The sequence below is a fragment of the Periplaneta americana genome, chromosome 16 (assembly GCF_040183065.1).
Source record: "Periplaneta americana isolate PAMFEO1 chromosome 16, P.americana_PAMFEO1_priV1, whole genome shotgun sequence".
NCBI classification, from domain to species: domain Eukaryota; kingdom Metazoa; phylum Arthropoda; class Insecta; order Blattodea; family Blattidae; genus Periplaneta; species Periplaneta americana.
The window spans coordinates 123,257,172-123,284,171 of record NC_091132.1 but is presented as its reverse complement, the minus strand read 5'-3'; the positions used below and the strand labels follow the sequence as shown (position 1 = coordinate 123,284,171).

Below are 27,000 nucleotides of genomic sequence, written 5' to 3'. Positions count from 1 at the left end.
ACATTGTCTTATTAAAATATATAAGAAGGAGTTTATCCAAACAAACTTTCTTTTTGCATCTGAAAAAGTTTTATGTGTCATAATTTACACTCCAGGCTCTATATCCACTCTTAATCTGGTGCACATTCTGAATAAGATTTAAGACAATACAGGCAATATGTCTCTCCGTCTTCTTCGTTACTTTCCCTTCTTGAATTATTCTTTGTCTTTCGTCCGGTCTTAAGATTTTTTTTCTCACTACTGCAGTCTCCTCTTGTATTTTCGTTAAACAAATTCATTATTCTTCTTCGATTTTCTCTCTTCTAATGCTTTCTTAACTGCAGAGTCAGTAAGTATCGCAGTAGACAATTTTACCTTATGTCCTCATCTGTAGCTCTAATATAATATCAAGTGAGAATCCGGAATTAGATATTAAAATCCTTGGCCACACTTCTGTTTTCTAACTTTACAGCCCTGATAGCTAGTAGCATCATATCAGGAGAAGGACCTGTTCTGTCAGTTTTTTTTATAAGTCCTCATTTTCGCATTCACTGCAAGTAAATTATGCATTGCATGATTTATGTAGTCATTTAAAGTAAAACAGCGGGGTAGATTACACACCGAGTCAATCTGCCCCCTCACAACTGTGCCAATTTGCCTCTGGTATAGTTATTTAATTTGGATAAAAATTGCTAATTAGAATAATGAATGATCGAAATGAAATTAACATGAAACAGAACCACTTAAATATACTTTCCAAAGATGTATTTAAAGTTCAACTAATATTGCAAATGTACTCTGTAAAACAATAATCACGAGATAGTGAAAATTTACTTATCTTACTGCAAAAACAACTTTATGGCTTCCTTCTTCTACCGCTTGCCACAAAGGTCTGACGCTTCCGTGGAGCGTGCTTTATAAAGCAGGGATCATATTGTCTGCGTGATGCTGCAATCCGTCGCTTAACTACCGAAATAAAACTGGTGTGCCAACGTGTCTCTGTAGCCAACCTGCCTCCAACTCTCCTATTCCTTTGTATGGTATTTCACTTTTACAGATTACACCAAATTCGTTATAAAAACTGATTTAGATGTCCGGAATTAATTATGTGTAAGTAATAGATATTTCTTTAAAATTTTTCAAATTTAATTTGCAGATATTTCCATATTTTTATTTTTATTACGTCGTCTTAACATTATTCCGTGATTCTTTCCTTTAATTTACCGTTCATTTTGAAATTTTATGGCTAGCGGTTAGGGAATCTCTTCGGGCGCAATCCTATTATAGGAACTATAAGATCTACTCATGCAAGTTCCAGATTTTCCTTGCTCCGGGGAGCAAAAACCCAAAATGGATTTGTAATAAGTCTTTTATGCCGTAAGAAAATACAAATCGAAATAATAAACGATATTGCTCCGAGTTTGGGGTAGTAATTGCCCACTTGAAAAACAATTACTCGTAAGGGGAAAATAAATAGCCAAAAAACTTAAAAAATAAATGGCAAAATGTTACTGCAAAGACGTACTGAAAGAATGCTTACTACGGAAGGTAATATTTATAATTATATGAACGTAAGACGGAGTATAGGCCGTCCTAGAAAATTATGAGGTCAGTATGTGTTGCTTTTATGGAACGGTAACGAGGTGTACTCGTTTCTTGGTTCACTTGTAGCTTATGCGTTAAATACATAGGGTGTTAAAAAGTATCCAATAATTTAGGAGGTGATAGCATGCATGAAAAAAAGAAAATGTCTAATAAACATGGGTTCTACAAAACATACTTTCTGAGATCTGAAAACCTGTTCATAAGAGGTGCTCAATGTGACGTCCATTCATGGCAATGCATTTCTCTGCCCTATAATACAGCAGACTATTAGATAATCATACCGTAGTTGACACCCCTGGTATGGAAAAATAATACGTAATAAGGAATACTGAAAACAACAGCCTGGTTGCGGATATGAGCGAGATTCAGTAGAGATGGTGATGTGAATTTTTGTAATCAGCATGTGTGGGCTGATGAAAATCCCCATGCAGTTGAAGAAATAAGGCATCAGCACCAATTCTCAATCAACGTATGGGCAGACGTTCTTGGCGATAGATTAATAGGGTCATAGGTGCTACCACAGAGACTTTCAGGACTTTCTTATTAACGTATTGCTTGCCTTGCTGGAGAATGTGCCATGTCAGCAGAGACTGAAGATGTGGTTCATGCATAATGGCACACCAGCACATTTTCTCCGCAATGTGCGTGAACATCTGACGCTGACATTCCAGGACTGCTGGATTGTTGGGGAAGACCCACACCTTGGCCTGCTCGTTCCCCAAACCTAAATCTCGTAGACTTTTGGTTATGGGGACACATGAAGGAATCAGATCAATTTCAAAGAGTGCGTGATTCCTTACGCCGAAGGACAGAGGAATCTATTGCCATGTCATATTTAGCACCTCCTATGAGCAAGTGTTCAGATCTCAGAAAGTATGTGTTGTAGGGCCCATGTTCATTAGACATTATTTTCTTGTTTTGATACATATCAGCACCTCCTAAAATATTGGATACTTTTTTTTAACACTCTGTGTATATATATATATATATATATATATATATATATATATATATATATATATATATATATATATATGTTTGTCAGGAAAAATATGAACCACACCTGAGCTCTTGAACCGAAGTAAGCTTTTATCTGCACAGGTGATGCAAAGAGTTGTACCGATATTGCTGCCCGGCCAATCCGGTTCCGTTATCCGCCACATTACTCATTCCTTCCCAACCATCAAATCCGTATAAGACTACCATATTACAGACTCCGTCGGGCCCTGGCGCCTTTCTGTTTTTCAGTGCTATAATTGCTTCTTGTACTTCTTTCTTCGTGAAGAGGTTGATGTTTGGCTGGGGAGCTTCCCTCATCGGTTCATAACTTGCGCTGGTTTTATTTATTTTTAGTATGCTGCTTAAGTGTTTCTCCCATGTTGTTATGTATATTTTCCCATTGTTCTCGGCTTTCCTCGGTTTTAGTGCTAGGTATAGGTCTCTTTTGGCCTCTTCCACCATTCTAGTTGCTTCTAGATATATCTTTCTTTAAGATGGTGAGTTAATATAGGGGAATATGGGGCAGGACGGGGTATAGCCTCTATCTTCCCAACAAGTAGTGCAAATCTACCGAATTTTTTTAGAACTTCGTCAACTCATGTAAATATATCATCACATAACACTTACTGCCATTCCTTGCATCTGTTGTATGTTATTCGGTTGATGCATCATATTCTATCATTAATTTGCAAATTTAAAGTGTTCTCTTGTCACAAATAAGTAGAAATGAGATTTATTTAGATAATCTATTTTAATGTCATATTATAGAGTGCTTACCTGGCTTTTAATTCCGAAACTTTCTTAAATTTCGTGCGTTATTTTTCCTGCCAATACCTCATAACTTAGAAATTGTGACTATGGGGCAAAACGGGGTGGGGCATAACAGGGCAGTACCCCGTCCTGCCCCACGTCATATTTAATTAAATTTCATCTCCTGTAATGGGTTGTTCGTTCTGTTGTTTGTCAGAAGAAGGTTGGATTAGATGCGTATCATGTCTCAAATGGGCTCACAATTGTTGCGCAGGAATAGATAGTGAAGACGAGGATGCCACTCACATTTGCGTATTTTGTGAATGACTTTTCCTCAAGTAAACTTGTAAAATGTTGTAGTATTCACACTTTCAGTATATAACTTTTGTCACTTCTGCCACTTAATTATTACAAAAAATAGATACCCCATTTTGCCCCATACGTGGGGCAGAACGGGGCAAAACACACATTTCGAAAAACTAATTTATTTTAAGGTTATAATGACCGGATTTCACTCGAAGTGCATATTTTTTTACTTGTTTACAGTGTAATAAAAGCATATACAGTATGTCATAAAAGCTACACATTTACATTATTTTATACCAAATAAAAGCATTCAAACATTAACTACCCCGTCATGCCCCATGTTCCCCTATAAAAAATAATTCTAACATATAATTTATCTCCGTAGTGATTTTTACATTTTCTTCTGTTGCAGAAATGCCTTATTCGAATGCTATCTGTGCTGTATAATTCAGCAGGGTTTAGATTAAACATAATCTGGAATAACTTCTCAACTGTCACGCAGCCTGCTCTTACGTACTGGGAATGCGCCACCAATAGTTCCCTCTGCGCTTTGAAAGCTAAAGATCTCATTTATGACTGGAATTATGAGATTAAAAACAACATAACACACCGGTAAGCTAAAAAACTTACTCACGCCGTCGACACAGGACTCTATGTAAAGTAATATGGCCACCTTAATTTGAAATAATTTTTCATGACTGCGATATTCCCTAAATAAAAGGCTCGTGTGGTTGCATGAACTTTGATTCTTTATGCATACATATGCATAATCCAAGACTTTTTTTTACAGACGTGTGCAAATTATTAGACTCAAACGATACTAGCCTATACAGAGTGATTCATTATTACGTGTAAATACTTTGTGTGTATTGTAGAGGTGAAACTAAGACTAAAACGTTCTGTACAACTTTTTCTCTAAACCTTTAATTCCAGAGTTCCAGTAGATGGCACCTACGTCGTAGTAACTGCATAGGCATTACTGTTCTCCCACACATTCAACGTCGAATATTATTTATTCAGTAAGTTTGCAATATTCAGACGTTTCTGCAATCAAGCAGTGAGCGACCCATAGGACAGAAATGTTTCTATTCTTCAAAATAATCGTTTTTGTCAAAATACGGAATACAAATGTTGGTGAAATTGCCGTGGTTTCTGACGTGCCTCACACGTCGATCGACGATCTTCTTCAAGAGCAGAGGTCTCCAAAAAGCGAATAGTCATTCGTGCTCTCGATGCTGCCCGCCGAACACAGTGTGCAGTAAGGCTAGAGGAGGGGGAGAGACTCGTACCTCAACAGATGGGAGCGATCAGTGGGGGATTGCGGCAACGAGCTGCTTATGTTTACAAATAATAACATCAAAAGGATAAGAAATATCTTATGTTTGTATATTATTTTGACATATTATGAAGCTTATACTTTTGATTGGGAAATATTCGTGAGCGAATGCAAGCATGGAAAATAGAATAATTCATTTCGCATAAGCTGCACTTTCCAAACATCTAGCATTGCCACAAACCATGTATGTAACATGATTGTACATGTCGATTACATTCTGATTGTGTCCTTGCAGATGACAATTCAAATTGTTGAAATTTTCCGAAACACCAACAAGAAATGTTAAATCAGTAACAAACAGTTCATCTTCCAGCTGCTGAATGCTCTTCCCTTGTAAATTAAAGGGAAACATTAATTGCAATGAACAATGTAGATATACTGAAACAATACTGGGTGTTCAGTTCAAAGTGTGTCATGGCTCGCTGTATGCCGTCATTAGGCTAGCCGATGAGCCTAGAGAATGCAATCTTCCTACACTTCCGCAGAGGTGTATAATCTATGAGGTAGAGAAGTTGCCTAGCAAGTACGGCGTTCATTCTGAAGAGTAAGTACCGATACGTACGGTAACGCCGGTAGTGGCAGGAATGTGAACTGTTTGGAAATACGTACTGTCGGGATATGGGGAGAGGGTTAAGACGATTACTTACGTATTTGTTGACATTAACTTCGACGATCAATATGGACACGGAGCATTTGATTTGTGTTGTGGAATGTTACCGTACGCAACCGATGATAACAAATACCCTGCGTACGACTTGCCGGCGCAAAACACAGTTCGAAAGAGGTTATGGTAGCACACAGATCGTACAGACCGCCATCTGTTGCTACGACTTTCAAGTTATACCGTACATGTTCTCAAGTTCAGATTGAAGAACGCCTTAAATAATAGGCAACTTCTCTAACATATAAGCTGAAACTCGCTTCAAATCGGTGACCCAACAACAGTGACGTCATGACACACTTTGAAATGAACACCCAGTATATACAATAAAGCATATGCATAAAAAGAATTACCTAATCTTCATATTCCTCTCTTAGGCCTAATTGCTCTGACAGCTTACGAAATTTGCGATATTTTAGGAAGGAACCATTGTGTTGACCGATCGTACGACGACATTCATTATCTATTTCATATTTACAACTTTACTCCACAGTGCTTCCTGGTGAATTAAACAATGCAAATATGTTACATTTACAGCACTCCCTTATCATTCAACCATTTGTTTAGCCTGCCCACCAATCATGTCCGTTTACCAGTCATGGCTAGAGCCCACCTGTTGCTATTGACACAAGCCATTGAAAATTCAACCTTTCTGTTCTATGGTGTCTTTCAGTACCTGAAAGCATCTTCTCCAGTTGTATTTTCCTCCAGAGTAATTACATCTAGAAGATATTCAGACAAAGTAAAATGTTCATTAATTCCTCGGATGAAATTGGCTAGGTGAGCTTTGTCATTTCTATATGTGCTTTGGTCCAATGCAAGTGAGTAAGCTACAAACTGGTTAATTGTTGTTTCGACTTCAGATTCAATTACATTTGCAATATTGCAAATCCTTCTCTGAACTGTGTTTGGAGACAATTTAATTTTCTTAAACTTGTGACTTTGTTCTGGACACAGTATTTTAGTAACGTCCTGTATGCACGATTTTACAAATGCTCATTCTGTAAAGGGCTTCATTGATTTTTCAATATTCCAAGTTAGAACATAGCTAGCAAGAAGTTTTTGTTTAAGACTGAGGATACGTATGTGATTTGTGTTTGTATTTTCTTGTTTCAAATTTATCAAAATATTTGTATTTTACCTAAAATAAAACGAGAAACTATAAGTATATCATGCGAAACTGAGTCTAAACGTATTGTAATATACTGATTATTATGTATAACCAACAGTTATACAGACGTCCCAAAATAAATTATTTTTACAGTCCAGCATACCTGTTATTTTAGTGTATGATATTCTTTGTGAAGAGTCGAGTAGTGTCGTCGCATGTTCAATTTTAACACGCCCTTAAGAATTTTCGAACAAATTAAACATTTCATATTCTCCCCACTAACAATATTATATATATATATATATATATATATATATATTTCTCTATTTCTCTTCCCTTTCATCCATGAATGTACTACGGTCATGATTAGAAGACATTGTGAAACGGTCGAACACTCCGACCAACACAATGTTAATGGCAGTCCACCACTGCTCTTCGTTTGTGCATAAACATTGAGTACAGTACAGGTGGGGATGGGTGAGGCGGAGCGGGCTCACTACATACTGAGTTCGGTTCAGTTCAGGGGCTTACTCGCGAGTACGCTTTTGGAGACGTCTGTTCAAGAGCATCTGCTACAAGTTTCACACTTTGTTCATCTATTGATGTTTTCAGCCTTCCTGAACTTGCATTATCGTCTATGCTGACACGACAATCACGAAAACGAGTAGCCCAACAAGAATCTGTACTACGGTCCACTATAAGCTCACCACAAACGCTAGTCAAAGCACTGTGGATTTCTATTGGATTTTTGAACCTAAAACGTCACAGTATCCGAGACACATGTAGGCTCCAATTCTAGCTCTCGTTCCGTAAACACAGAGAATGCTATGAGCGAAATGAACATACGTGCTTTAGGTGTTGCTGAATCATCTACTTATCAGCTAAATATTTACAATTAAGATTTAAGTAAACATTTCCAAACACTGTTTCATTAATATATAACCATTTTCATAATTGTCGCCATCTTTAGCTTCAACATCTCCAATATTATCATAATCATTTACTCAGTCAGTCAGGAAAGAATTTATCTGTGTTGTATTTTATTTTGCATCTCAATAGCTCGTCTCATCCGGTAGTTGTTTATTGATATAATATGAAAGATGTACGAGTAATTAAATGTAAATGCCCGTCATTCTTGAAAAGAAAACTAGATCATCAGTCAATGTTTTCTATACATCTTGATTACACAACTTTTAACACTGTATCACTTCGGAATATGTATGATAAGACTTTCTTGTGTTAAATTCTAACGTACCTTGTTTACATGTTTTGACCTATTTATGGTTCATCCTCAGAACTGGTCGTTGTTGGTCTTGGCGCCTCTTGTTGGCATTAAGACCAACAACGACCAGTTCTGAGGATGAACCATAAATAGGTCGAAACATGTAAACAAGGTACGTTAGAATTTAACACAAGAAAGTCTTATCATACATATTCCGTAATGTTTTCTATCAAACTTTCCATAGGTGTTCCTAGACCTCTTTCCTTGTCCGATAAATTCTTTAAATTGTTAATGCTAATATATTTTTATTAATTATTTTCACATTGTATGTTCAACTATGTTCGTATTTATTCATTTTCTTTATAGTGGTTATGAAAGAAATATGTAAATATTTAAGTTGTTATTTAATTCTATAATTTCTATAAGGGTTCAGCATTTGAAAGTTATAGGTATAATTAATTTCTTTCGCATTTTAGCTATAGCAGAGATTTTTAAAGCACTGCACAACTCGGCACCAATATTCTAAGATACTGTTGGCTATTACGAGTTAATTTATTACACCAATTTTGCATAATTATGCTACAATTTTTTACATTACTTGCACTTTTCTGTTTATTGTAACTGTGTGTAACTTATACAACACAAGTTTCCATGAATACAAGACTATTGCTTTCACTTGGTATCTGTTGTTATCTTTTAACTTTTATTACTGTACAAAATTTGTTTCATTACTGCACATATTGGTTTATTACTGCACAAATTGTGTATGACTGCACACAAAAAAAGAAAACTTTGCATTATAGGATGATACCAGACAACACTGATGAGCTGTATTGTAAAACAGTCAGAATAAACAAAGACTTATGGGAGATGATGTGGCTCCAAAACATGATAAACAAATCCATTGACATACAACAAAAGGTTTGGACATCAGAATGTGAAAAAGATGAAGATATCCTTAAAAGGTAAATGGATTATCCACTGAAATCACTTAGAAAACTAAAAGAAATCATTTCAAATGCGTTATGTTGTCATTACACATTTCATTTAATTCATAATTAAAAAATAATTAAGAGAGTTCTGAGTGTTCATTGTAGTTATACGAATTTCAGTTGCTCATATAAGAATAATTATAATACTTATGCATTTCTTTTGTAGCTATTTTTCGATGCCGTTTCCAAGAAATGAAGTCCCCGAGGAAGATGTGGAAGAAAATCTTGTAATTCCAAATTCATTGAAATCCAGCGATGTCACCACTAGTAAGAATATTATTACTATTATTATTATTATTATTATTATTATTACTATTATTATTATATCATTATTATTACTATTATTATTATTATTATTATTATTATTATTATTATTATTATTATTATTATTATTATTATTATTATTAACACAGAATCATAATTTCAGCCAAACTCTGATTAGTTAAAAAAAACACAGTCTTCGAAATTTACGAAGCAATGGATAACTGTAGCTACACTACGATCAACAACACTTCTCGGCGATAGTAGGTAAATTGGAATATCTCATGCATAACATATACATTAAATTTCAAAATTCTCAAATCTTCTTATTCTTTTGTCATTATTTCAGATGCCTATTTACTACAATCTTCGGAGCTGGCAGTGCACAATCGAAAACAATAGGCCTACTTCTAACTGCAACCTAACAATACCATATTACAAACCTTATGTTCAATTCTGTAATGCTCGGGAAAAGTGTCATAAGACAAAAATGTTAATTTTACAGGAGAAGGCAAAAAACTGTCTTCACACTGGTTTATGTCGATTTGATTTTCTTCTGTATGAATTATTGTAGGCCTAATGGGAAAAATACTTATATCTCTTTTCCCAAGTGAGCAGATGATCCTTAAGTTGTCAAAAAATTAATAAAAATGATTGTGAAAACGGACTTATGCCACTTTTCCTAAGCATTGCAGAATTAACCTATATCACAAGTTGATATTTTAGTTACCTGTTATTTTTATCTCAATGTTAATACATTTTAGCAGCCATTACTTTTGACCTTTAACTTTAACACAAGGTCTTATTATAACATTGTATAACTCTATTTATGACCTAATATTGACCTGACGATGATCAATGTCTGGTCGAAAATGTTACTATAATCCACATTTAATAAATACTATTGTAATGGTTTTCCAACTCATTATTTTACATGATAAGTTTGTGGACGAAAAGGCCATCCAATTAAACACTATTGCAATGAACAACTGAATTTAACAGTGTCTATTATAGAAAGGAACTTCAAAAAAAATAATATTTTGTGCGAGATCGTGCGTATTTGCTTGGTTTCCTCACAAAACCAATCCGCGGAAAGTCTAAAATTCCACATTCAGTATTCCCAACCTAACACACATAACAATTTCCCTCTTCTTACCACTTAAGTGACATATTGATTTTACTGCTTTAGGCTTTTAACATATTATTTTTAGAGAAGTTCAATATAGTAATAATTATAAATTGGAAACTTACCACTGTAATTTCATCTAAATTGCACTGTTAATTATTGTTTTTAAATATTTGCAAAAATTAAGTAAACTCTACAACTCTACTAAAGTTGCTGGATTCGTGATGCAAGTAACATTAAGGAAGCCGTGAAAAAAATCAACAAGATTCCATATGCCGATGATATTACTGCAATATGTTTTATAAATAATATTGTTAAAATATTAAAATTAAAAATAAATCATTACATAACCTTACCGTTTGTTTTATGTTCGCATTTATAGACTGGGGGGGGGGGGGAAAGACAGACGTATATCACGGCCTGCTAGAGTAAAGTAAACACAGAAAACATTTTAAAGCAACAATGTTGAAGACAGATATTTTTGTTTTACAAATTTTCCGTCATTGAACAGAAACCAAGATGGAGATTTCATTGCAACTAATTAGAAATTCCTCTTTCAGGTATGCAATAAACGATCTTCGCACAAAATAATGTACGATACACGAGCGGTATGTTTTCTTTCAATTCTCGGAAATTAAAAAAGCTCAACTACGTTTCGCTTTTTCAAACTTTTCCTCGAACATGAAAACTTCAAAATACCGCTCTTTTAACGCATATTACTATTTCCCATTTCCTACTCTTAAAAAAATTGTTTTTTCTAGGTTTGTGAATCTGTGTTTTGATAATCATGGATGTAAAATTTATTTTTCTCCAGAAAGCCATAAATATGGACACTAAATCAAATTCGTTATAGTGTAAGGATTGTTTTAATACCAAATCACAGTATTAAATCAGATTTCCTAATACATACATATATACTGTATAGGTTATATTCCTTCTTTTATGTGGATTTTACTAAAAACTTATATTTCAATATACTTGTACATGTATGTACGCTATATGTATGCTTCTCCTCTTCAAAAGATTCTAATTCCCTTCAAAGAAACGGTAAAAATCGGAATAAAACAAGTGACCATCAGACTCGGAGCTCATATAGTAGGGGAGTAGTGGGTATAGTGAGACAAAAAAATATTAAGACATATGTATGCAAGTGATAATTCAAGTATTTTTAAAATCAAGTGCAATAGAAATAAACATTAAAACATGGAGTATAATAATACATAAACAAAAATGTTCGTGTTTGTCAAAAAAAATGCAAATGCCTCACTGTTCCCATTCAGGAGGTACAGTGAGACACCACAGTTTCTATTAACTGACATTGAAATGATTTACATTTATTTCAAAAGAAAACAAAAACTTGCTGTCTCTTATCTTGAAATGTTCTGTAGGCTTATTTAGAATCATTTTGATGTCTGACTTCGAAACCATTGAAACATCTGGAACATTTTGAAAAGTGAATTTTCCATGACATTTCAAATTTTGCGAAAAAATGAAATGAATTTTTGGTGATAACGAAGCTTATAATTATAAGAATTTAATAATGTAATTCATTATTTTTTAACATGTTCTTAAATATTGTGAATAATATTTTATTTATGAAACCATTAAAATGTAATGTATCCATTATTTTAAACTACAGTTCCTAAATTGGTTACTAGTATGTTCATTTTTAATGTTAGTTACTGGTAAATGTAATATAATTACAGTTTGCTTTTGCAAATCATTGGTACATGGGGACAGTGAGTCGTCTCAGTTTACCCTTCAATAGCATGTCTCGCTGTTCCCCTTACTCATAGTTAATTTAAAAATGACGCCATCACTTCAAAATTAAAACACAAAAGACGAAACTTTGCCAAGCATAATCTCAAATACCATAGTATTAAGTAACAAACATTCATATTTCTATTTCATTTGTATATCCAATATAACCTTCATTAAACACAAGCCAAAATTTTACTTCTAGAGTGAAAAATTACGAATTATTTTTTCATCACTCACCTTTATAACTAGAATCAAATCGAGTATGAAAATACTGTTACTTTATTCATGCAACATACAACTCCACTGTTACCAACATCTCAACATCAAAATTTACCAACTAATAAAAAATGTCTCACTGTTCTCCCTGTCTTACTGTACCCACTTCTCCCCTACATACTTCCTTATAGTCCCAAAGCGATCACGTGCTTCTTAAATAATCTTTTCTTCTCGAAATTTTCCTTCCTTATTTCATACATGCACACACACACACACACACATACTCTCTCCGTTTCAAAATATGGTATAGTAACAAACAAAACAAGTTTGATTATTGCGCATGCGCGCACGAAATGTTTCGCAATGTTGTATTTTGTTCAGTAGTAAAGGGACTATCAGACAGTGCAGTTATGAATGTTTCTAGTCTTCTGTAGTGCATCAAACTATAATATTTAAATAGTATGCAACCTGTTAGATTCCATTGATGATCCTCTTCTTGCGACTACAAGAAATTTCGCACAAGAAATAAGAGCTAGTATACAACACCTTGGTTTCCCTTCTGAGGAACAACCTAATATGCGGAATCTACGGAAGAAACTACGAAATCAACAGTTTGAAGAATGGAAAAAACTTAACCACCGTGGTAAAGGTGTTTCGCATTTTTCAGAATGATCAAAATCAAATTCCTGGATGTCAACCAAGAAAGGCCTTTCCACCTCTCAATGGACTAACGCTATAAAAATGAATTGCAATGTCATCGCAATACGTAGTGTCCCTGGTAGGAGCCAAGAATCTCGTTGCCGCCATTGCAACGAGTACGAAACCCTTCCTCAAGTTCTTGGTTTCTGCAGAAAAGGGGAACTGACGCGGAACAATCGTCATCAATGGGTTAGAAGCCGAATTGCTGAATGTCTCAAGAAGTCTGGAAAGTTTGACATTTAAGAAGAAGTACATTGTATTTCATCCACTGGCTCCACCAAACGTGCCGACTTCATAGCAATTGATAACAATCAAAAGATTGGCTTCATAATCGATCTCACTATAAGATGTGAAGGTGCCGAATTCCAACCACAAGAAGTAGATCTGGAAAAGAAAAGACATTATGAACCCTGCTTTCCTTATCTGGAAGAGAAATACCGCATACCCGTTTGTCGCTGGGAAGTAATTGGCTTGCTCTTTGGTGCAAGGGGCACTATATCAAGATTTTATCAATTTCTTTCATCGTTTCCATATCGATCTTTTGAAACTTCAAGATATAGCCGTTAATGTTTTAAGACATTCCTTGTTAATATTGTAAATAACCATCTGTACAGTTCTATATATGAAAAATAAATTATTCATGTCGAGGATAGCTGCCCCCCAAAAATAAATTAAATTAAAATAATTCGAAATTTTCTCGGGCTTCCAGCCAGGTCATAAGTTGGTGATCCACCGACGTTTCGAGGATGTTCATCTTCCTCATCTTCAGGGTTAAATGACATCTGAGGGGGGAATGAATGAATGAGTGGGAGAAGTGGGAGGAGAAACTTTAAAGGTACGTGAAAACACGTCCTTGCAAGGGGGGAGTTGGGGCTGTGAAAAACTGAATATGTGAGCTCAAAGCCTCTTGGCCACTTGTCTCACTTCGGGTTTCGCCGCCCCAGTGAAGGAGCGCTAGAAATTTCCAGTGGGTAAGCCGAAAATGGACGTAACTGATTAGCTACAACATACGGGGGGGAGGAGGGGCAGAAGTACAGCGACCTGATCCGGAGGAGAGACGCGCCAACTAGGAGGAGTGATACAAGTCTAGGGACGAGCCAGTTTGGCTGTTTGAAGATTCGAACGCGTAGGGATTAATCTTAACGGCAATAGCCAATTGGCTCTTTGATGATTTTTCTCAGATTAGGAGACCAGCCAATTGGCTCTTTGATGACTCCATTGGTCTGTACAAGGGGACGATTGAATTCTGTTAGGGCCCGAGTTCGATGTGAATAATCATTAATTTTGAGCCGTCACCAATGTCTGAGGAAGTGAATGCAGGTCCGTGGCCCATTTCTTTTAGGGTTCATCCCGACATTTGTCTTAACGCTTTAGGAAAACCACGGAAAAACCTTAGGCAGGATGAGATGTCTCAATTTCAGGGACTAGCCAGTTGGTTCTTAGGTAAAATGACTTGATTCGATGGATGTAGACTAGCCAATTGGCTCTATTACAACTCCATCGATCAGCAAAACGGAATTATTGGAGACGATATGTTAGCTCAAGTTATTTAATCATCATAACGGTATTAGCCAATTGGCTTTTTGATGGTTTCTGTCAGATCCGTAGTCTAGTCAATTGACTCTTCACTCCGTAGACCTGTAAGAGGGATAGAATGGTTTTATAGCCCGAGTTAGAGCAGGTCATTTCACAGTGGTTGCTTATCCGATTAAGTCATGAATTAATAATCTACCTAAATCTGGGAGTGCCACCTGCCTCCCTGTTTTCCTGTCTTGAGAGAATAGCTAGTGGACCTGTCTGGTGTCTTCGCCGTAACCTAGGATCATACCGGCCGAGGCCTAATATGAGCGGGTTGGGGCTGGCACGAGCGGCCTCAAACAGGTTTCTAGCCAATCGAGCAATGAACTCGTCTACGGTTAGCAAGTTTAGCTCATCGTGGAACTTCTCTCTCGAAGCGACTCGCGGGAGATGTGTTATGATGCGAATCACCTGGTTCTGGATAACTTGGAGTTTCCGGAGATGGGTCATTGCCGCGAACCCCCATGCGGGTGCGGCATAGGTTATTATAGACCAAATGAGGGCCTTATACATGGTAAGTCCTACCCCCCAGGTTGTCAGGAGAGAAGGTCGCCAGAATGGGATAGTGTCTAACTATCAATCCATTGGCCTTACGAAGAAGGGAATGGATATGATCTCGGAAGGTGAGATGAGAGTCCATAATGATCCCTAAGTATTTAATTTGTTCATCCACGGCATTGCTTGTCCGAAAAGTGTGGGTGGAGGTGGTATGTCTTCGAGCCTCGCTCTTAGTGAAAAGAGTATGGCCTGACATTTATCTACATTGACCTTGATTCTCCAGTTGTGGTACCACGGCTGGAGGTAATCTAAGATCGACTGCAATCTACCGGATGCTAACCTGTAGGTTTTGCCCATCGCCAAGAGGGCAGTGTCATCTGCATAGATATACAGATGGCTATATTGAAAAGTATGGGACCGATAATCGATCCCTGCGGGACTCCTGCGTGAATTTCACGAGGATTGGAGAAACTAGTGCCTACTCGGGTCTTGAATGTACGGCCTCGGAGGTAATCTGAAATGAGGCGTACCATTCCATCTGGGACTCCCATGCCCAGTAGCTTAACCAGGAGCCCTTCATGCCAAACCTTGTCGAATGCTCGCTCGATGTCCAGGTAAGCTGCAGCTACGACACGCTTCGTGCTCATGCCCCAGGTAATGTCCTCCGTCATGCGGAGTGCCTGGAGTGTAGTGGAACGACCAGGGTGGAAGCCGAACTGCTCGTTCCTGATTTGGGGCAACACTACTTCAGTGAGGCGTCTATGTATGACCCGCTCCGCAGTTTGCTGAGACAACTGAGGAGACTAATAGGCCTATAGTTGCTTGGATTCGTCTTATCCTTTCCGGGCTTTGGAAAGAGAACTACGTGAGCCTCTTTCCAGGGAATGGGATAGTGACCGGAAGCCAAGATATTATTAATTATCTCTGCTATACGCTTCATAGCTGGCTTGGGAGATGCTGCAATATAATTCCTTGGAAACCGTCGTCTCCTGCAGCCTTATGTGAGCTAAGGCGACGAATGAAATGGGCGACCTCGTGGGGGTTCGTATGTCGTATCCCATTTTCCGGCTCCCTGCCCAGGAGGTCTTGAACCGATTCCTCGACAGATCTAATATGGGGCAAGTTTAAATTTAGATCCACCGCCTGGAAAGTGGTCTCTAGAACGTCTGCCAGTGCGGTAGCCTTCTCCTCAGGAGTAAAAGCAGTAACATCTGGGCCGACTATTAGTGGGTGGATAGGTTGAGACGGATTGGACAGATTTCGAGATACACGCCAGACATCTGACATGTTTCTGCTGTCCATCGTCTCAACCTTGGATTTCCAAGCATCCACGACCGTTTCGTGGACCGCCTCACTGATCCGCCTGCGCAAGCGGTTCATCTCTACTCTGTGTTCATCTAACCTAGTACGCTTCCACAATGTCCTGGCTCTATTGCGGGCGATCTTTAGGTCTCTAATATAGGCTGGCAGCTGCATCCGTCCTGGTTTTAGAGACCGTTTCGGTATTGCTGCATCCATTGCCTTCTTAATGCACTCCGTCAGGTCGCTAACTGACCTATCTATCCCTGCAGGAGTAACTTCGGGCGGGAGTGATGGAAGCGAAGCGGCTACCTGGTCTTGAAAGAACACGCAGTCTGCCGCCTTGTAATTGAATTTCTCAGCGGTGGGGGAGAGTTCGACTGGGTGCATGATCTCCATGATCACCGGTAGGTGATCGGATGTAAGATCATCCAGGGTTGTTAGTCTCACCCTGGTTGTGAGACCTTTCACCAGAGCAATATCCAGGATATCGGGAACTTGATTAGCAGCATCTGGTACGTGTGTGGGGTCCCTAGGGGCCATCACAACGTACCCGTTTCCTGTGGAATTTTGAAAAAGTCTATCGCCCTCCCGATTGGGGCGTCTACAGTTCCAGCTAGCGTGCTTCGCATTGAAGTCGCCGGCGACTATGAACCTATCTGTGAGGCTTGTCACTATATATAAATCCCGTTCAGTGAGTGTGCCCGGGGGACTGTAGGCAGCCATAAGCAGAAAGGGGATTCTACCTATGTAGGCTCTAATAGCTACTGCCTCTAACGTCGCTAGTTGGGGAAGGAGATACTCACAGTGCGCGATCGTAGATCGAACGAACACCGCTACACCTCCGCCTCTTCTAACTGGTTTATCCAACCTATAGATTTTAAACCCCGCGCATCTGAAATTTACTTGGGGTGTCAGGAACGTTTCCGTTACAAATGCTATGTCTGTATTATTTACGTCCAGAAATACCCTGAACTCGTTTCTAACATGTACAAGGCCCCTGGCGTTCCATATACACATCCTAGCAAAAAGAAAAGAACTTGTCTACTACAGAGCATGAGCTCATACAATTCTTCAATGGCAAAGGGACAACCCTGTGCTCTCTAGAGAATTATCCAACAGTGAAACAAGCTTTTATAAATATAATACAAGTTTGTGTTCCTCTGCGCCTGTAGAAAGATTATTCTGTTTTGCAGGATTTATTCATTCAGCACCAAGAGAATCCTTATCTGATGAACTTTTTGAGAATCTGGTTTTTTTAAGGGAGCAGTAATTATTCACATGTAGCATAATTTCATTGTTGACTGGGAAAGGAAGATGTTCAGTTACAGTGTTTATATAAAACTTCGAGATAAAATACTTTTGATGTTAATATAACATTTTCGATTTTCAGTATTATTCTTATTTCTTTATATATTATATCGAGTATTTGCAATACAAATGTATTTTGAGTATTTCAAATACAAATTTATTTTGGTTAATTTTTTAAAAGTATTTTGTATTTGTATTTCAAATACTGTTCTTTGAGGTATTTTGTATTTGTATTTGAAATACTTGGATGTCAGTATTTTGCCCAACCCTAGATACCACCAACACTGAAACAAGTTGAGACCTTCATCGCTATCACTGTTCTAGTATCCCAGTATACCATCGATGACGATAGTTTCAATGATAAAATTCCGCACACAGTGCAATTCGCATCGTGAGACACTTGTATCGATGCAGATATCGTATCGAATCTCAAGCTGAATGGCCCGTTCAAGAGACATTAAGAGAAGGAGCCAGAAATGAGAAACTGTTAGAAAAAAAGTACTTACAATAAATTCATCGTCGGTTGATACAATTCAAATACGAGTATAAATCAAATATTACAAGCAATAGCTAGAGTAACGGCAATAATAAAGGCAAAAGCAACAGTCAACGAAACAATAACGACAGGAATTTTATAATAGGCTAATGTTGTCATCGTCACAGTAATTAAATTAATTACACTAGAAATAATAATTTAAGTGACCAATTTAGCAACAATGACTTATTACAAGATGAAGAAAAGGTAATTACACAGGCCTGCGACGATTTTGCGGCACGGAATATTTTGTCATAAAAATCAAATCGAATGCTCTAATTTCGAATAATACTAGATTTGCGTATCACATACAAATAATGCGCAATTCTGTATTTAACCTAAAATTGAGAGTCCACCATTCTAGTATTAGAATCGCTGCTCCTCCGACTTCTTGCATTGTACCTACTGTATATAAAATTGTGTAAACATGTAAAATCATTTGACATTTTTACCACTATTTTTCGAATGTTCAGGAGTAATGATTGACTCATTTAAATTGGTAATTATTTGTATTTATAGATCTCCAAGTGGATCTTCATATATTTTTTTAATTCAACACGAACAGCTTCTTCAAATACTCACTAAATGGCCCAATTACACAGTAGTAATAGGGGGAGACGTAAATTCTGACTTTGATGTCTTAACAGAGAAAATAACTGTACTTGACCTATTAAATCTATTAAGACGATTCAACTTCTATCCAGGAAATTACACTCCTACGAGAGGAAAACATGCCTCGACAACATTTTCATAAATAGCGGGAATCATATACCATTCAGGTAAACAATTTTCCATATTCCGACCACTCTGCTTTATTATTGTAATTAAATATTCACTTGAGAAGCGGATATAACCAACCTCTAATTATTAAAAAGCGTTAATTTATCGCTGAAAGAGTAATGAATTTTTGTTGTTATATAAACAACATTGATTGGGAAACTATCTTCAATGTTCAAGAGCCTAATGCAGCTCAAATATTAAAAACATTTTAAATTTAATTTTAGAATATTTTAATTTATCATTCGAAGTCAAGAAAGTAAAACTAAATATTAGCAAAAAACATAAAAACAAATCTTTGATAGGCGGGAAAAGGCACATAAGCAACAACAAAGTCGATTTTCCTGTTGTACCTAATCACATAAGTCTAGTATTTTTTCTAATTTTTTTAATAATAAAATTTATTATATTTTAAATTGAAAAGGGTCTTACTTTAACCAACATACATGAATTTCATTATTATAGTTATATTCAGTTAAGAATAAAGGCTGGTTCACAATAAGCCGGAAACGAGAATCGAACGAAAACGAAAACGGTAAAACTGTTACAATGTGTATATTTAAATGTGAGCATTCACAATTAACGAAAAGCTTGCCGGAGCCCGAGATCGGGAACGGAGAGTTGGCCAAGTTTCAACTCTGGCGTTCACGTTTCCGATCACAGCCCACTAGATTCATTCTATTGCCATCTAAAAGCTATTTTGTCGTCGTATATTTTGTAGCAAGAAGACCGTGACATAACCTATCATTATTTTGTTCTGTGCTGTGCATCATGGAGCAAGTTTTATTTGCTGAGATTCTAATATTGAAATCCTCACATTTACGATATGCGGCGCGCCTCGTATAAAGATGAGAAAATGAAGGAGAATACGTGGCTTTCAATAGCTGCATCTTTGAACACCGATCGGAAGCGAATCATATTTTATTACTGTATTGGTTGTATTACACACTACATATTCATGTTTCAATTCAATAACTACTGCTGTGTTCATTTTTGTTCTACTACAAATGTTTCTTCTCTAATTATTTTACGTTATGGTAGACTTAAAATAGGCTGTGATAATCAAGATGCATGGGCATATTATAGTACCGTACCTAATGAAATGTTTCAGTTGAAATTTCGAAGTTGGTTAACCTGTGTTTATATCGGCTGTCTTGTATTCATGAGAGAACTCCATTGGTCAATTATACCCAAATAACATCAGAACGCGTAATATCGACTTTACATATCGTTATTGACATACATATCGATATGCATAGTCGTCTACCTTCTCGGTTTATTGTGAATAAAAATGTTCATATTCACGTCCTCTGCTTCTCGTTTTCATTCTGGTTCCCGTTCCCGGTTTATTGTGAACCAGCCTTAAATTAGAAAGAAAGTCTCTCCTGAAAAATTATTACTATTTTTTTTTTTTTTTTTTTTTTTTTTTTTACTTATGTGCCTTTTCCCGCCGACCAAAATTACTAATGCTACATTATATTTATTAAGAGATTGGTCTGTTCACAGTTAAAAATAAATTATATGAAATTAAGAATCAATAGAGAATGCCATTAACCAACAGAAAAGAAACATTACCCCCATTGAACAAGTGTTTGTATCATATGGCCTATTTTAAAATGAAATTAGGAAATAAGGACAACAATTTTCTCACATATCGTGTGTAACAGAAAACCTAAGCCAGTGGCACAAATGGTTCGTTCATCTATGCTCTTTGGTGTTTCTATGGTTTGGCGTAAGCAATAAGGTCATTATAATGACTGTTATTTTTGTCTCTATAAAATATCAGGGTTCAATAAGAAGACAGTCATTATATCCAAATCTGCCATCAGCAATGAGACATGTGCCGCATGAACCAGACATTCCAATTCTAACACTGGCTACGGCATTGCCAGCGAGTGGTATAGTATTTCATACACTTCGAGTGCAGGAATTGATCTGAATTTGTCTCCAGACTTATAAGAAGACAAGCCATAACGCTGAGTCAGTCTCAATTACATGATTTAGTACGTGAATTGAACTTACCAAAGAAACGAGTAGATTCAAGATTGAATGAAAACAATAGCTTAGATCAGTGATTTAATGTGTAACACTTTTATTAAGCCGCCAATGCTTATCTAGTACAATAGTATAGAAAATTACATCACAAACCCAATAAATAAGACAGATTTTAAAGCAGCAAAGAAACAACACAAAGAGTTAAAACTATTAAAACAAAAACTAGAAGATAATAATATCATACATATAAAAGCAGACAAAAATGACGCAGTTGTATTAATGAACAAAACAGAATACATGTATTTTCAATACACTATCTTCAGTAATACGTATATACGGTATATTAGGTTTACGAAAACATTCTGTAAGGCTACTAAATAAATAGGCCTATACTTGAAAATTTCACTGTTCTATACGAAAAGTTGAGAAAATATTTCTCTTGAATAAAAAAATCAAACATGTGAAAAATGAGCATTAAAATTAAAACTTACATTCTTATAATGCACTTATACTTCTTAGGCAAATCTAAAAATTAACATGGATACAGTTTTAATAAATTCTCTTCCCTTTATCTATTGAATCAGTGCTGGGCATCCCTGAATATAATTCGACCAAGCGGCATATACCACCTCTTTCGTCTGTCTCTTTCCTTTCCGCTGCAATGCGCTCAGGCTCTCCTGAACTCTAAAGCGCGCGCTTGCTCCTATGGGCATCAATTGACATGCCTGGCTTAGATCCTGAGACAACCCTTTGCTGGTATAGACATCGTGAGTTCAAAATTATTTTGTAAAGTGGGAACTTCTGCACTGTTTCGGTGGCCCTAGCTTGATTGGTCGCTTAGGAACAACTTTTTAGCTAAAAGACTGGCGCCAATTACCTAAAAAAAAAAAAATAAGCCTAAAAGGAGTTCTGCACAATGGGAATACACTTCCTTCAGCTCCAGAAGCTCATTCAGCATCAATTAAAGCGTATCAAAATTTGTATACTAGTCCAGAAAAAATCTGATATAATGAACACAAAATATTAGGTACGTATGTTGCGAACTGGTTTTGTGTGAATGAAAATCTCGAGCCGAAAGACACTGGCAAGTTCTAGATCGGTCTCAAAAACACTTGATGGCAGGGATAGAAAAAATCGAACACTAATTGGCTCACAGAAAGTTCTGCTACATCCTTTACATAATTATCTAACTGCGAATAATAAAGTAATCTGTCAAAGCGTTGAACAAAAATCAGAGTTCTGTTAGCTTCTTCTCGTTCAGAATCAAACATAAGATATTTTTGTCCTATCGATTTGCGATTATAAGATAATACCTTTCAGTGCCCTTGGATTCGGTGATCTGTCTCTTTCTTGAATTCGACTATGGTTCTTTTAAGACTTCTCTAGGGCATCCTCTAGATCTAGATTACCACCTTGCCAGGAGTTCCGCCCCTGCAGTAGCTGTCAACACCAACGAAGGATTTTCGTTCAATTCTGGGTGAAACGAGTATTGTCAGTTTGTTGTTAGTGATCTTTGCAGCATTAAAAATCCTGCGTTGTATCTCCAGTAAATTTAGGTTCTGTTCTTGTTGAAGTATGATGGTGATAGCAAAACTCATTAAAATAAAACAGAGATTTATCCTTTTGAAATGATAATATTTCTGCTACTACACAGTCAAATTTAAAATATTTTAAATTCTAAGCATGACTATGTTCGCATGGAAACGTAACTACACCAATAAGTTATTGTTGACTAACTTTATAGGCTATTATTGCTTAGTGAATATTTAAGGCATGATCATTATTTCATATGGACATTACAATCATGAACATTGTAACATGGATTACGTTTCATGGTCTTTCTGTCGTATAAACATTATTATTCATGGACATTCTGCTTGATAATCTTTATCTGTCCATCTCACTAATTTATTATAGCTCATTTGGCAATTTCTCGCATCTCAAACGCCACATTATTTCGTTCTCTACTTAATCCTCTGTTAATCTCCTTCCTTTAAAATATTTCACTACTTGGGTAATCCATTCAACATATTAAAGTCCGACTTTTTTAGCCTTCTAATGGATTGACATTCCCATATTTTTCTTGTGTGTGTGTGCGTGCGTGCGTGCGTGTGTGTGTGTGTGTGTGTGTGTGTGTGTGTGTGTGTGTGTGTGTGTGTGTGTGTGAGACTAATGCCTACCCATTTCACTTGCGTGATTCGGGTTCCGCATACTGCGGATAGAAGGCAGGACTGTGACACATTTTCAAATTGCACACCACTTCGGCGGGCCACGTTATGCATGATGGGTATGTTGTTTCATTCTTCAAACATGCCCGTACTATTTCAATCTACAGGTCTCTGTTTTCTCAACAATAATCTTCTCTACTTCCATTTTCCTTGTTATTCCGTGCACTTGGCTGCACTGTTTTATATATATTACTCACCAGGCCACACCTATGGAGTAACGGTTAGCGCGCCTGGTCGCGAAACCAGGTGGCCCGGGTTCGATTTCCGATCGGGTTAAGTTATCTGGTTGAGATTTTTTCCGGGGTTTTCCCTCAACCCAATATGAGCAAATGCTGAGTAACTTTCGGTGCTGGACCCCGGACTCATTTCACCGGCATTATCACCTTCATCTCATTCAGACTCTAAACAACCTAAGATGTTGATAAAGCGTCGTAAAGTAGGTAATTAAAAACATTACTCATTTAAATCTATAATAATTTCGAATACAGCTTTGTTATTACTCAGTGAATAATTAGCTTATAAAAAGTTGTAAGTCATTTAGTCCTGAAATATTTTCAAAATTGTGTTTTAAAAATATGAATGTAAATGTTATTATCACGAAATACTTTCTGAAGTTTATTTTAAGCTTGGTATTATTTTAAACCTAACAGACAATTGACCAGCATCTGAAATAAAACACATTTGTGAGATCTGAGAGCTGTAAGAAGGCTTGCAATTAAACGATAAGCCTGTCCTTGAACTTCAAATGTTGGCACAACATTGCTTTCGTGTATTTCTTTTGCACCAAACGATACCATTCGGAATACGATATTTTACTATCCCATGTTATTTCAGAAAGTTATTGACAACGGAAGTAGAATTAGAATTACTTATTGGGGAGAAGTTAACGCCCTCAGGGCTTCTCCTCCACTCCCTATAAATTAGGATGACTAGATTCACATCGATAAAAAAGAGGACACAAAGCTTCAAAAAGGAGGAAATTTTTCGAAAAAAGAAGACAGAAAATATGTATTTAGATTTAGGCTTAGTATACATGTAGTGTAAATTCCGTCAATATCTATTTTATTACAAAATATTTACAGTATAGATTTAGGATTATACTGTACTTAAAAGTATGTTAATATCTATTTTATTATAAAATAATTATGACAAACTTAATAATAATTTTACAGTTAGCTACATATCAAAGTCAAGGGAACTATAATAATTATTAAAGAGGACAGATCATACCTATTCAGATTTAGGCTTAGGCCTATATTGTGCTTAAAATTATGTCAACATATATTTTATTACAGCATAGGTCTACTTATGACAAAACTACTTCTTCTTCTTCTTCGTATTGTAGGATTAAATCCTGTCTTTTCCAACGTTGCCTATTCTGATAATGGTGACCAGCTTTCTTTCCATCGTTTAGGAGGTCGTCCCAAAGGTCTTGGGGGTGTCTAGTTTTCCTACCATCGCGATTTTTGGAAGTCGTTCATCTGTCATTCTTGAAACGTGATCTCTCCATCCTTTTCTTCTTCCTTTGATCCATTTTGTCACGTCTTGTATTCCACATTTACTTCTAATTTCCTCATTTGTTTGTCTATCATGTATTGTGTAACCCGTAATACTCCTGAGCGTTCTCATCTCTGTTGTTATCATCATCATTTCAGTTTTTTTTGTTTCTGCTCTGGTTTCGGTTGCATACGTTAAAACTGGTCTTACACATGTCTTGTATATTCGAATGTTGCTTTCTATGGTCATAAATTTATTCCTCCAATTGACGTCTCTTAAAAATCCTGATATTGTGTTAGCTTTAATCATCTGTTCCCTTACTTCTTCGCCTAGGTTCTTATTGCTTGTTATTTTTGTTCCTAGGTAGTTGAAGCTCATTACTTGTTCTACTGTTTTATTATAGATTGCCAATTTTCACCTTAGCGGCTGCTTTGAAATTGTTTGCGATTTGGTTTTGTCGAGCGATATTCTCATGTTAAATCGTTCTGCTGTTATTTGAAATTTATATAATAATCTTTGTAGATCGTCTTCTTGTTCAGCTAAAATAACTACGTCGTCAGCATAACATATGATTTTGATTTCCTGTTTTCCTAATTTATATCCTGGGGCTGCATTTTTGGTTTCTTTTATAATTTCATCCATAATAGTATTGAAGAGAATCGGGCTGAGACTATCACCCTGTCTTACACCTGTTGCAATAGGTACCTTTTCTGTTAAACGGTTGTTTACTTTTATCCTTGTAGAGTTGTTTGTATTAAGTTCTTGAATGAGTTTTATGATGTAGGGTTTAATTCCTTTCCTTTTTAGTATTTCTACTACATCTTTTATTCTAATTCTATCGAATGCTTTTGTTAAATCGATAAAGCATAGGTATGCAGGTTTGTTGAATTCAATTGCTTTCTCTGCTACTTGTCTCAGTATGAATATAGCATCTACCGTCGATCTGTTCTGTCGAAATCCCTGTTGTTCTTCACTGATTCCTAATTTAATTATTTCTTTGTATATTATCTATGTCGGTAATTTCTGAATTGAATTCAATAAACAGATGCCTCTGTAATTCTCTGGTTCTGTTTTAATTCCGTTCTTCAATATTGGGATTGTTATGCTTTCCTTCCATTGTGCTGGTGTTTCCATGTCAGAAAAATTTTCCTAAATAGTTTATGGATCTCTTCGACTAGTAGACTTCCTCCATATTTAATCATCTCGTTGCTGATATTATCCACTCCCGGTGCTTTCCTGTTTTTTAGTTGTTTTATAGTATCTTGAATGTCTTTCATTTGTATTGGTATTATTTCCTCTTCTATAGTTGTAATAAATTCATTATTTACTTCTTCTTCTTCATAATCATATAATTTTTGGAAATATGTTACCCATTCTTCTGGACTTATTGACGGGATTTGTAAGTATTCATTTATTGGTGTCTTCCTGTTCCTTAGCATTTTCCAAACTTTCTTCTGTCCTCCGTATAGATCTTTTTCCATATCCTTTGAGAATTTCTCCCAGTAGTTCTGTTTTATCTGTTTAATTTTATTGTTCACTACATTCCTTATTGCTTTGTACTCTTCGTGAGTTTTAACTTTATTTTTATACTCTACGTACGTTTGCCCTTTTTCTGTTGCCAATTTCTTTACTTCCTCATTAAACCAAGGTTTCATAAATCTTTTTCTATTATTTATATTGACTTTCCTTTTTCCAATTGCTTCTGTTGCAGCACTGATTATGTTGTCCTTTATCTTCTTCCATGCGGTTTCAATGTTATCTTCGTTCAATATTTCAGTTTCTGTTATTTTCTCTTTCAATCTTCGTTGATATATGTATTTTATTGAGTCGTCGGAAAGGCTTTCAGTGTTGAATTTCTCTATATATTCTGGTGATTTTCTTTTTTGTGGGCATATTATATTCCTAATTATATAAAATGATTTTACGGTTAGCTACACGTATGAAAGCAAAGACAATAACAAATAGAAGCAAAGACAGTTATGATAGTTGGCAAAGAGTATATTCCGTCGTTGCTGCTGTCACCTATACTTGTTTTTTTGAAAGATGGGATATGACAGGAGCTTTGCGATCGGAACAATAACTGAATGTCACATAGCGTGGTAGGCCTGTTGCTATGGTAACAACGGTTGAGTTGCCAAACTTACCGTTCCCACGTGGCGAGTGGTTAATAGCTCTCTTGGCGACATTTATTGTGCACACCATGTTAGCATTGGTACGTTTCGTCTTTGATTCTCTGTCGATTTTTGTATTGTTTTCTT

The 27,000-nt window shown here is 36.3% G+C and overlaps 1 protein-coding gene across 1 annotated transcript in view; it reads left to right on the top strand.

The window, feature by feature from the left end:
* LOC138691197 (putative aminopeptidase-2) overlaps positions 1-27,000 on the top strand; it is a 155,663-nt gene that overhangs the window by 68,661 nt on the left and 60,002 nt on the right. Inside the window, exons 11-13 of the mRNA XM_069812984.1 lie at positions 4,052-4,251; positions 8,773-8,934; positions 9,128-9,228. Coding sequence (XP_069669085.1) covers positions 4,052-4,251; positions 8,773-8,934; positions 9,128-9,228 — 463 coding nt within the window. The remainder of the gene's footprint in view (positions 1-4,051; positions 4,252-8,772; positions 8,935-9,127; positions 9,229-27,000) is intronic.